We start from the raw sequence: 13,055 nt of genomic DNA on the forward strand, positions 1-13,055 counted from the left end.
TAGCATGAAGGAGACTTGAATGAACACAAAAAGTGTGTTTTTGAAACTATGCGTCATTTTCGTAATGCATTATGTAGGAAAAACTGGCGTTATGGATGTGACGGTTTCACGTTATGGATGTGACGTGTCTGAACCAGTCCTCGACAAACTACATAAAACACATAATTAAGTAGTGAATTTTGATATGAAACAATTGAAATAGTAATCATAAAAAACTAGCGATGAAATTATTGCTTCCTCAGTGCCCACTAAGATCCACAGGAAGAATCAGGACATAAGTCATTTAAAATATAAAAAATAATTTTTTTTTTTCTTTTACCGTCATCAATTTTGGTCAGTGATTCCCGGGTTACTGAAACACCAGGGAACATGAAACTTGGTGGCCACTCCCCTAAATAACTAGCCCTACCTGAACCGTTGCACCCAAGATGACAAAATATTTATGGTATGTTAGTCTCAAGAGCCCGCATGAACCTAACCCATACCCACTCATTTGTGATTTGCACACATAAAGTACATGCACGCGCACGTGCACACACACACATAAACACACAAACACAGGCACGCATACGCACATGCACAGACACACACACACACACATACACACACACACTCTTATAAACAAAAGCAAACTCACATATGCACACATTTACATGCACATGAGTTGCAGGAGTAGGAGATGGAGACAAATTGACAAGCGTGATTTATTTTTGCGAAGAGAATATGCAGGACTGAGAGGCGGTCATATTTTGTACCGCTATGCGGTACATCTAGCTAGTATCATCTAGTATTGCTGCCCTTACTTATGTTACTCTGTGGGTATTAGCTACAGAGGACCTGCCACTTCAAATGCTGTCATATCGCGTCACATTTAAAATTAAACTGTGTTAAGCAGACGTGAACGGCAGGCTGAACAGATCTGCAACAGAAGGAGGTTGCTATGTTAACTCCAGCTGCAAAGTCAGCCATCTTCACCAGCTAACACGATAATCCAGTTACTGTACAACATTAGTATGACAGTTACAGGAAGATAATCGCTCAGATTTTCGTTATTAGGCCATTTGAAAATAGGCTATGGCTAGGCTAATCACTGGAGGTATTTTAATATTATGTTTGTTTTGCTAATGGTTAGGCAAGGCCTCCCTGTGGTTTTGATCAACCTAATAATCTTTGAAATGTCAATTGTAAACACTAAGTTGAAATGCGTTGAAACTGACATGCCACCAGAACAGACGTTTTATCGGCTTTGAGGTATAATAAAGTCCCCAGTCTTGTAAATTCACATTTTGTAACATCCATAACGTCACATCCATAACGCACCATTAAAGGTTTTAAAAGTAAGAAAGGGGCACTATTGGGTCATCACACTTTACATTGATATCAGCTTTGCACAGACACTATGGACATTGTCGCATCAACACTGTATGTGTAGCATAAACTTTTCCTATAAAACGTTATGGATGTGACATGGCCATGGAACTTGCTGACTTAAAAACAAAAGCCTTACAAATGTAAGGAGTTGTGCTCTTAAAGGCAAGCTGAGCATAGACATTACTCTACCATTCCCTTGTCAATCTGGAATTTGTCAAATGACACAATTTGTTTGAACATTGGGTCCATTTATCCACTTTTGAAATATGTATAATATTACCATGTGAAATATGTTGTTTCTGTATGGTTGCACACCATATTTATGATGTAAAAAGAGTGTCATTCTCCATCAAATTCAATCAGATCAGTTACAAACAATAAAATATAGACCTAAATGAAGATTTTAACAACAGTTCTATTTGCGTATGCACAACTTTTTTTTTCCATGGTAAGGATGACCTTTGCATGGAATTGGCCATCTCCTTATTTGTCAGTTGCACTATACTCATTGTAAACATGTTTTTATTTGTTTTTAATTTTCTGTTTGTATGTGAATGTGTGTGTATATATATATATGTGTGTGTGTGTGTGTGTGTGTGTGTGTGTTCAGTCCCTGCTGCCGTGACGTCCCTGCAGGCGGGCAGTGGGAACCAGACGCAGAGCCTTTGGCTGGTCTGGGAACGGGCAGCTGGGGAGTTCAGCGGCTACGTGCTGTCTATTTACAACCCCGACGGCTCCCAGCATGCCGAGCAGCAGCTGCCGCCCGAGAGCCGCGAGCACACCTTCCCGGCACTGGTGCCCGGGCGCCTGTACGTCGTGGTCATGCTCACCCGCAGCGGAGAGCTCACAAACCGGGCATCCACGGAGGGCAGGACAGGTGAGAGGAGACAGGGTCTGTCAGTGAGAGCAATCAGTGTGCAGCTTTTCTGATGATGCATGAACACGACAGCCAGTAATGGTTGATTATGCTTCACAAAACTCTTGATATTGAATGATACAGGGCAGTGATAGTGAAAACACAAGGGATTTTGATGTAACCTGAATTTCACCACTTATGTCACTCCATTGATGTGATACATACTGTACTGTATATTGTAATTTCTTTTTCTTTGAATTCTTCAAAATCTAATCCGACTGCAGCATCAGTGATATATGGTGATAAATACTGTGTAGGGTCAGGAAAAGTCACAGCCCCTTGAATTTACCCCTGCTCCCCTTCCCACAGCACCCATGTCTCCAACCTCATTCACCTTTGGAGGCATCACCAACACCTCCCTGGAGATCACCTGGAGCGGACCAGTCAACACGGACTATGATGACTTTGACCTGCAGTGGACTCCCAAGGACCACCTGTCAGTGTTCAACCCCTACCACATGCGCACGTCCGGCAGCCGCATCTTGAAGGGCCTGTATCCTGGTCGCCTCTACACCTTTAGCCTACGCACGGTCAGCGGGTCTGGGACGGGGCAGACCACATACAGCGCGCCCATCTACAAGAGCATCAGAACCAGTAGGTGGTCATGACGTGACGGAGGAAGGGGGCAGTCAAAGATGGAATTTTTAAATTAGACAACATGCAGTTTCTGCTCTATCATAACGTTTTCCCCAATCCCCAATTTTTTTTAAGTAACTGAAGGGTAAAGGTGACTAATACCTGTTACGACACGGCGCAGGCCCAAGCTCTTCATTGTCTAGGGGTGCTGTTAAATCAATCTCAAAGCCTCAACGGCAACTCGCAACACAAACAGAAAACAAACACAGAAAGACCTAACGGCTACCCTACACGCTAGCCCTGCGTGTGGTGCACAGACTTGGAAGTAGGTCCTAACCGTGTGTGAATGTGATGTGTGTGTGTCAGCTTGTCAGGAGAATCAGAGAGCGGTCACATACCTATGGCATCCTCGTGCTCCCTGCCTGGTACTCCGATTCCTTTTGCTCTATGGCCACCCTAGGCCGTGGCTCTTGTAAACTTTCAAGGTTTATTTATTTAAGGCGGTGCAAGATCCAAAATAGACGTAGTCCATAACTGGTGGCAACATGGGGGGACAAACAAGCCGCAGCTCCTGCAAGGCCTCGGAAACTAATTGCTGCCAAAAACCTGCTTTTCGAAAGTCAGGACAGATGTTCAGTTTACCAATTAGCCACGGGTAGTGGCATCACTGAAGCCCCGCCTGTAAGTCAGTGCTATCCCTACCATGTGACCCTAACCTTGGACAGACTCACCAGATCGTCAGATACTGTAGCAACGCTATCACTGCTTGACATTTCAAGCTGCCAATTGTCAATGTCAATTGCATTTTAAGGAAATAAGTAAGGGATAATGTATTGTCCACCGGTAATTATCAGAAAATAAGTCCCGACAGGGAGAACAGAACAGGTTTTGCTTCGACCTGAAGGGACTTATTTTCTGATAATTACCGGCGGACAATACATTATCCCGCTTATTACACGGCTACTTGCCAAAACGAGAAAAGAAACACAATGAATCTTTAAAAATTATTTTGCTACCATTTCGTGTCTTCCGCTGACAAAATAAATAGTTCGCCACACAGATAGAACCTGACAGTTTCAGATGTTGCGTGGCAACGTCTTACTAGCTTACTTTCCCTTTCAATGAAATTCCATTGCAATAAGCGAACGGAATTCTTGCGGAGGGATATGAAAGACGTTAATCAACCCGTTGCCATTGACAGCGGTGATTAATATAGATTTAACATAGGCCCAAACGTTGGGAAGGCCCATTCATGTGAATGGAACTTTCTGCAGCACTCTGAAGAGCCGTGTAATAAAGCTTATATACAGTTCTTCTCCATCCCCAAGAAAAAACTATCTGGTAGGATGGACCCTCTGTGGGAGCACAGGTGTTGAATATGGAGAGAAATATCTGTTCCTGAGGTTCTGCCCCCTCCTGTCTCTCCAGAGCCCCAGCGGATTCAGAGCCTGCACTGCCGTCCCCAGAACTCCATGGCCATCTCCTGCTCCTGGAGCCCTCCGGAGGCCGACTTCGATTCCTACACCATCGAGTGCCTGCGGCAGGACTCGCGCCGACTGGTCTACTCACGCCGCACCAGCCGCGACAGCACCGTCTACCACATCACTCAGCTGGAGCCGCACAAGCGCTACATTGTCTCCATCAAGGCCATCTCCGACAGCATGACCAGTGAGGCGGCAGAGGAGAGTGTGATCACCATGATTGACCGTAAGAATTCCCTTAATAGCACATAACTGTTCTATTTCTATATATAAGCTTATATATATTTCTTAAATGATTTGTCTGCTGCATATTGTTGAAAGCAGTTTATAGTGGGATGAGAAGGTGGTGGGATGTAGGGGCACTGTGGATTGACTCCAGCAACTTCAGTCCAGTGAGTACCTCACTCTCAATGTTCCTCAGGGCCTCCCGTTCCCCCACGCACCACCCGAGTCAGTGAGAGGGCGACCCACGTCACAAAGTCCACCATCTTCTTCAAGTTCAACTGCAGCTGGTTCAGTGACGTCAATGGAGCTGTGAAGTTCTTCACTATCGTTGTGACTGAGTCTGATGGTAAGCACTGGCAAAGTGACCAATACGTCATCAAGGTATTAAATTAGATACCAAATACCAAATAATGCAGTACTCTCAAATAGAATGTGATTATTGTAGCATGGCTTCCTGATTTCCTCTGCACAATCTCGCTTTCAGACAATGAATCTGTGCAGCCTTGGCAGCAACACCCGCTGCCCTCTTACAAGGAGTACAGGTTCAACAGCTCTGTAAAGACCTACCAGACCACATACTTCACCAGCAACTGCTCCGAGGGCCCGGACAGTCCCCAGGACTTTGAGATGAAACTGGGCTCAGGGATGAAGAGCCTTGGAGGGAGCTGCTCCCCTGAGCAGGATATAAATGCCTTCTGTGATGGACCACTCAAACCAAAGACTGCATACAGGTAGCGCAGACCCTGAACGCTGAACAGTTTACTTGAGCCTGTAAAGAGGGCTCAGTTGCACTGATACTGATGAATGAATGAATGAATGAATGGATGAATGAATGAATGGATGAATAGACTACTGTCATGTCAGGCATGAAAATTGTCTTCGGTCTCACCAATAAAATAGACAATACATAAAATATACACAGTATAGACACAAATAAAACAGTTGATACTGATACAACTAAACAACTGATAAGGGGGTGCAGTGGGGCGTGACTGAATGCTGAATAGTGGTGCATGGGTATTTAAAAGACTCAAATGTCTATCAGGGATGTGACATGGATCACTGAAGTATTTTTGCTTTTTTAGCGTTTTTAAAGTAATGTTAGAAAAATCTCGCTCACGGTACAGGCTAGAGGCCCGCCCGCTCCCGCAATATTCTGTCCCACTCCCGCATTAATGTGTAATTTTTAGTCCCGCTCCCGCCCGCATCTGTAACATGATGTCCCGCTCCCGCCCGCTAAAGCCCGCATGCAGGAGGGGTAGCCTATTCAGTTTTCCTTTTGTCTCACGAAAGGAGCACTCACACCTGAGAAAGACTCCAGATGTCAGTTTCTTGGTTCTGAATGTAGGCTAACAACTGAAGTAGGCCTAGTCTGGTGCCCTCTTCCTCTGTCATGCTTTCGATTTCGAGTTGATCAATGAGCAGCAGGAACAAATTGAACCCACGTAAACGACAATATAGGCTATAGGCCTGCTATCCATCAGTTATGCTTAAACCCCGTTTTTTAATGCTGCCTAACAGAACATCCAGCTGAACTATAGTTATGAACACTACTTTAATCATTTCCATATTTAATTTTACGCACATATTTAATTTGCGGGAGTGCAGTGAATCATCGGTTTGTCCCGCACTCGCGAACGCTCCTCTCTCATCCCGCCCACTCCCGCAAAGAGCTTTCAAAAGTTGTCCCGCGCCGCACTCTTTTGCGTCGGGAACCGCGGGTCTACCACGGGAGTGCAGACCTCTAGTACAGACCATGGTCTCTCCTCAACTTCTGTAACACTCTCCTAACCGGCTTCCCAGCTTGCGCTTTGAAACAGCTACAGATGGTCCAGAGCTTGGTGGCACATCTGGTTCTCAATCAACCATTTTCATTTGTTGTTCCCCATTGGTGGAACGTCCTATTAAGTTCTTCCAAGGCAGGGATGTCCCTCTCTATCTTCAAGAAGCTTTTAAAGACCCAGTTCTCCTCTGAGAGTACCTCCTTTCCTAACACATTTAACAACCCAATACACCTAACATACTTCCCATGCACTTCCTTCCTTCTATTTCCTTCTCCTTCTACCACTATCTCCTTTAACTACACTTACTAACTAATACTAAACACTAACTAATACTTACATTTCTACACTCTCATTTTTTGGTGAGTTTTTATTGTAATTGTAGGAGTAGTATTTATTATAAGTTGTATTTATTGTTACCCAAGTTCTCCTTTGTAATGTGGCTTGAATGTTATTCCTCATTGTGTAAGTCACATTGGATAAAGGTCTGCTAAATTAATGTAAATGTACATATAAATGAAGTTATCTGAGCCCACTTGTTTGTTTCTTTGTGGTTCTCAGACTCAGTGTGCGAGCTTTCACTCAGCTCTTCGATGAGTCTTCCCCTCCACTCTACACAGACACCTATCTCTCACTGCCAGTTGTAACAGAAGCAGGTGAACTATAAGAACTCTCTAGTCTATCTGTTTTCAGTCGTTATTGATACTTAGCATGGAGCATTAGGTATGAGTTACTGTATGTATGTTAATATGTCTAACATGATATTATGATTGTGTACTTGTTCAATAGTTAACATTCCTGACTCTCTCTGCCCACAGAGCCTCTCAGTGGAGTCATTGAGGGTGTGAGCGCTGGGTTGTTCCTCATTGCCACCATGATCGGTGTGGCAGCTCTGCTCATATGCAGGCAGAAGGCCCGCAAAGTGTGAGTGCCCTGTACTGGTAATCTGCTCTGGGGTGGGAGAAAATCAGTTCATACTCTTGACCAGACATGTACAGACATGAGCAAATGTGCTAGTCATTTTCTCAGTAAATCACTAATACCGTGTTCAGAAACATTTCCTCACAGCAACATCGATCATTTAATTTGCCCAGCCCATCTTGTGCTTTATGCGGGTGGGTTGTTCTGAGGATCTAGGGTTTGCCCAATTACATGTACCAGGTGGGGTGGGTGAGGTGAGGTCTTGGCATGCCATGAGTAAAACAGTAGAACTGTACAGGCTGTTATGTAATATGCAGCCACAATAGGGCACAGGGTGGTTACATCTAAAGTTAGGGCCAAATGTCTGGAGGCAAACAGGAGCAACCACATTCCCACTAGGCACTCCTTGAGTGGCTGGCAGAACAAGGGGTGGGAACAGAACTGTATAAAGGCCCTTCCCTTATTTAATCATGCCTCCATATTAGCAGGTGTGTTAGCCTGTTACCAGGACTTGCTTTGTTATATGCTCAGCCTCATGCCTACTTCCACCACTGCTCTCAGAAAGCATTTCAGTAACGACCAGCCGAGACGCAAATTCTTTACATGGGGAAAATTGACACAAAAAGACCTATGGTTTGTAGGAAATTAAGTTTTCACTGTAAACAATGTTCTGTGTAAGTGCTTGTTATGTGTACTGAATGGCGGCTCTGTGTGTTGGGACAGGAGTGTACAGGAGCCAGTGGTGAGGATGAGCATGAGGAGAGAGCGCCCAGCCTCAGGAATACACGTAGCCAACCGAGGGTAAGATCATGGACTCTAATCTCCCTAGAGGGCTAGTCCCAGATTATGGGAAGTTATTGGTGTTCAATGTGGATGGTTGGATGGTTTAGTCAGTGTGGGCACAGGGCTGTTTTTGCCTGCAGTCAAAATGTGGGTGTAAGACATGTAATGCATTTAATAATGTATTCCCTTCTCTGTTTCAGGAATCGACGCATTTCAAGGTAATGTATTAATTACCTAATTGATTAATTATACATTAAAGCAACACCATGTAAGTTTTCCTCTCGGGGTCCCCCTTTTTGGGAAACAGTATCGTCTTCTACTACTGTCGTAAAATCTGATATAGTTACACTACTGGGGTACCCTTAAAGCGATGGTTCGGAGTAATTTCACCCTAGGGTCCTTTGCACGGGTTACTACCCGCACCCTGAAGTTCCGTAGTGCCAGTAAAAGCGATACAGACCCCGTCAGGCTATGCCATACGTGTCATTCAACCTATTGTAAGTCGATGTACCATCACAAGGGTCTTGGAAATATATTATGAAAGTAATATGAACGTAATTGGGAATTAACTGAAACTTTCATATAATTTAGATTCAATACACATAAAGTGAAATACTTCAAGCCTTTTTTTAGCTTTACCGGTATGCTAATCTTGTTGATTCTGGTTTATAGCTAATGGAAATCAAAAAATCTAGAATCTCAAAATGGTCAAATGGAATAAAAATGGTATTATACTCATGAGATGAGCTCTAATTAGTTAATTAATTTAAAACACCGAAAATGGTTTCCTGAGCCTTTAATCTCTCTGTCTAGGCAGGGCAATGGACTTTTCCAAGATAGATAAATAAAGAATTAATTCCATTCATTTTGTCCATCTGATTCTATTTGATTTATAATTTCAATTTGATCATTTCCATATAATCAATAGCCTACTATTGTCACTTCATAACGTGATATCACTGTTCCTCCCTTCCACAGCCCAATCAAAATCTTGCACTTTGAGTCCCATCTTGTCAAGTTACAAGCGGACTCCAATTACCTGCTCTCCGAAGAATTTGAGGTAGGAGCCCACTTAAAACTCAAACATTTTGCTACAGTACACATCCATGTCCTCAACATCACGTTATGCTAATGATGCTGGGAACCAATGGCACGTTTAATACATCCAGATGAAAACTCATCTCTCATGCTTTCTCTTATTCAGGATCTGAAAGACGTTGGCCGTAACCAGCCAATGGACACAGCATTACTGCCTGAAAACAGAGGGAAAAACAGATACAATAACATTCTGCCCTGTAAGTCCATACGCACTCTTATTGTACATGGCGATGGGGAAGAGAGAGCTAATGTTTAGGTACACTATGAAATCAAAATTAAGATCAAATGTGAAATGAATTACCAGGGCATTCTGTTTTTTTTACTTTTTATATTGTTAGGGTTATATCAGAGGTTGCATGTCATGTTAACTTTACTATCTTAAATCTCTTATCTTAAACAGATGACTCAACAAGGGTGAAGCTCTCCTATGTGGATGATGACCCCTGTTCTGATTACATCAATGCCAGCTACATTCCTGTAAGATGAAATTGACATTTTAGTGGGTTTGTCTGTGTATGTATGAGGTGTGCTGGGACTCATCTGTCTGTCATGTCATGGTTTTTGTTTTAGGGCAATAACTTCAGACGTGAGTATATTGCCACCCAGGGACCATTGCCTGGCACCAAGGATGACTTCTGGAAGATGGTGTGGGAACATAATGTGCACAATGTTGTCATGGTGACACAATGTGTTGAGAAAGGAAGGGTGAGGAGAGATTCCGCTTCAAGATGATCTTTTTCACTTTATCTATTCATTTTGTTTTTCATGGCACCATTCTGACATAAATGTTCTGTTCTTGACAGGTAAAGTGTGACCATTACTGGCCCTTTGACCAGGATGCTCTCTATTATGGAGATCTTATCATTCAGATGCTGTCAGAATCAGTACTTCCTGAATGGACAATCCGAGAGTTTAAGATATGCAGCGTAAGTAATGTCCAGGGTTCCCACGGGTCATGGAATTTCTGGAATATCATGGAATTTTGGAAAGTCTATTCCAGACATGGAAAGTCAGGGAATTTCATCATTGTTGGGGCAAAATCATGGAATATCAGGGAATTTTGTTGTAGCAGTTTAAAAATTACTTGCCAAAATACATTAATATAAATATTTCCATGCAGAACTGGTCATTTTCTTTACTGTTTTACTTGCTTTTCTTGAACGCTATACGTTAGTAAATAGTATAGTAAGTCACGGAAATTCATTTTTTTGTCAGGGAAAGTTAGGGAAAAGTCATGGAATTTTACATTTGACTTAGAGTGGGAACCCTGAATGTCCCATGACTTACAACTGTACTTCATGCCACATACTTCATAATTATTTCCTGCAAGATCATCTCATGCATTGTGTCACTGAAATTAATAATCTGTCATTGATATACATTGATATAAACTCTCATAATCTCATAAATTGATAAACACTGTATCACCATTTAATTAATCCTGTTACGTAATACTAAAAGGTGACTGTGTCTGACTAGGAGGATCAGCTGAACTTCACCAGGGTGGTCCGACAGTTTCATTACACCGTTTGGCCAGACCACGGCGTCCCGGAAACCACACAGTCCCTCATTCAGTTTGTGAGAACGGTCCGAGATTACATCAACAGGACCCCAGGCTCCGGAGCCACAGTGGTCCACTGCAGGTGGGTTCAGAGCACTGGAGCATACTGTGTCTGAGGAGAACAATCGCATCCCTGTACACAGTGATAATTGCTTGAGATAATGACTTGGTTTTGATGTTGCCGCCTCATTGCAGTGCTGGGGTGGGCCGCACTGGAACCTTCATTGCTCTGGACAGGCTTCTGCAGCAGCTGGACTCCAAAGACTCTGTGGACCTCTATGGAGCGGTGTTTGACCTGAGGGTACACCGCTCTCACATGGTGCAGACAGAGGTGAGGTCATGCTTGTGTGCAGCACAGCGCAGTACAGCACAACACAGTGCAGTACCTGGGATGTATAGCAAACTAACATGGCTGAACTACAACCCCAAATCAGAAAAAAGTTATGTAAACTTAAGTTGTGTAAAATGTGAATAAAAACAGAATGTGATAATATTCTCGTAATTTTGTTAAATGAAGAGTTGAAGCAGCACAGTGGTAAACATTCTCTGTCCCAACTTTCTTTGAAACATGTTGCTGGCATCAAATTCAGAATGAACATACTGTATTTTCCATGAAATAGTCAAAATGTTCATTTTCAGCATTTTATATGTTGTCTATGTCCTTTTTTGCTGCTAAATATGGGTTTACGAGACTTACACAACGTCCCAACTTTTCTTGATTTGGGGATATATTTTGGAATTTCAAATTTTTGCATTTGTATTTACATGTGGTGTTTCTGCCTTTTAGTGTCAGTATGCATACCTCCACCAGTGTTTGCGGGATGTGCTTCGGGCTCGTAAGCTGAGGAACGAACAGGAGAACGCTTTGTACCCCATTTATGAGAACGTGAATCCAGACTACCACTGTGGTGAGCATGTTGTTTAACTCAGGCAAATTTGTGTGTACAGCAGCATTACGAAGTCCTCAGTACTATTATACTCTGTCAACACAAGAGGGAGTTTAACTGAACCAATTCATTTTGAAACCTGGATGATACAGAATCACAAATAGATACAATATTGTGCTTAATCGTGCATCTACAGTCATTCAAGTCTATTATGCTTAGAAAGGCTGATTCCAGTTTGTAATAGTCCCTTTTCTTCTGTGTTGCCTTTATTTCATTAGGAACAGATAAGGTGTACGCCAGACGCTAATGATTGTATACACTACTGACAAGGAAGAAGAGGAAGTGGAAGATGAAGAGTAGGCAAATCACATGGACATTTATGGAAAGCACTAAAAGGCTATATTGCAATTCTATTTTTATACTATATATGATTGTTGTAAGCAGCATTAATTATGAAGGCAATTTATGAATATTTAAGTGTAACAAATCTTTGTATATACTTGCTTTCCTAAAATGTATATAGACATGTATCAGTTTCTATTGCACAAATATTTGTGATACTATGGGAGAAATTACACATTGTAGAGACTTTTATACTGATATAAATTTGAAGGTGACTACATCTGAATGATCTAATAATGATAGACTGCCATGAAAAGGATTTTGTCGTCTACTTTAAAATGACAAATTTGTCAATACTAATGTCTGTTATGTTATCTTGATGACAGTGACAAGGGTGCTAAAAAGTTGAAATTCTCCATGTAATTTATCATCTGTCATCTTATTCAGGGTTTATTCAGGGATCTATTTGGCAATTTTGATGGAGGAAGTCAATCTCTGACAGCATAAATTTTCTACCAACTGATGACTTTGGTATGCTTTAGTGAATGAAAGATTGGAGCCATGATTGCACGTTATACTATTGTTGTTTACCAACTAATTATTGAATTATTTAACTCTTCATTAAATCTTTTTATATATTCTATTTACATATGTATGTATATTTATGTCATCATGTTACATAACCTGGCTAGACTGATGCTTATTCATTAAAAGTCCATTTATTTTTCATTACAGGCTATGTAAATATTGTATATGACACAACAGATGTTTTGTATCAAAGTGTAATACCAACAGTGTAAGGTTGTTACTGAGAATGTATTTTTATTATAAATAAACACTCTGTGTATTCTTTAAAAGAACACATCTTAATGAGAATTTATAGGAAACCATCATGTCCATGGACAGGACACGACAGCAATTAATTCTTTTGTCATTTTAAGAATTCAGTGGAAATGCATGGATTCCAGTTTCTTCCAGTAGCAGCAACTAGAATCCATGCATTTCCACTGAATTCTTTTTGGAATCTGATCCCTTATCATACCTGTTCATTCTTACTCGTCGCTCGACTTATCGTGACTAAATTCAAGATGGCTGCAAACGCTAAACTTCATG

At 42.0% G+C, this 13,055-nt stretch overlaps 1 protein-coding gene across 1 annotated transcript in view; it reads left to right on the top strand.

Annotated features, from left to right (window-relative positions):
- ptprbl (protein tyrosine phosphatase receptor type B, like) overlaps window positions 1-12,802 on the top strand; it is a 31,201-nt gene extending 18,399 nt beyond the window's left edge. Inside the window, exons 18-35 of the mRNA XM_076263652.1 lie at window positions 1,982-2,248; window positions 2,597-2,881; window positions 4,292-4,570; window positions 4,766-4,915; window positions 5,054-5,300; window positions 6,912-7,006; window positions 7,169-7,274; window positions 7,995-8,072; window positions 8,255-8,272; window positions 9,033-9,114; window positions 9,259-9,349; window positions 9,553-9,629; window positions 9,723-9,857; window positions 9,956-10,078; window positions 10,632-10,795; window positions 10,909-11,044; window positions 11,501-11,621; window positions 11,879-12,802. Coding sequence (XP_076119767.1) covers window positions 1,982-2,248; window positions 2,597-2,881; window positions 4,292-4,570; window positions 4,766-4,915; window positions 5,054-5,300; window positions 6,912-7,006; window positions 7,169-7,274; window positions 7,995-8,072; window positions 8,255-8,272; window positions 9,033-9,114; window positions 9,259-9,349; window positions 9,553-9,629; window positions 9,723-9,857; window positions 9,956-10,078; window positions 10,632-10,795; window positions 10,909-11,044; window positions 11,501-11,621; window positions 11,879-11,907 — 2,483 coding nt within the window. The 3' untranslated portion in view covers window positions 11,908-12,802. The remainder of the gene's footprint in view (window positions 1-1,981; window positions 2,249-2,596; window positions 2,882-4,291; window positions 4,571-4,765; window positions 4,916-5,053; window positions 5,301-6,911; window positions 7,007-7,168; window positions 7,275-7,994; window positions 8,073-8,254; window positions 8,273-9,032; window positions 9,115-9,258; window positions 9,350-9,552; window positions 9,630-9,722; window positions 9,858-9,955; window positions 10,079-10,631; window positions 10,796-10,908; window positions 11,045-11,500; window positions 11,622-11,878) is intronic.
- The last annotated feature ends 253 nt before the right edge of the window (window positions 12,803-13,055 follow it).

The sequence above is a fragment of the Alosa pseudoharengus genome, unplaced genomic scaffold (genome assembly GCF_046254945.1).
Source record: "Alosa pseudoharengus isolate Yale_2024_CS ecotype anadromous, Long Island Sound unplaced genomic scaffold, YU_APseudo_1.1 YU_APseudo_1.1_scf_10, whole genome shotgun sequence".
NCBI lineage: Eukaryota > Metazoa > Chordata > Actinopteri > Clupeiformes > Clupeidae > Alosa > Alosa pseudoharengus.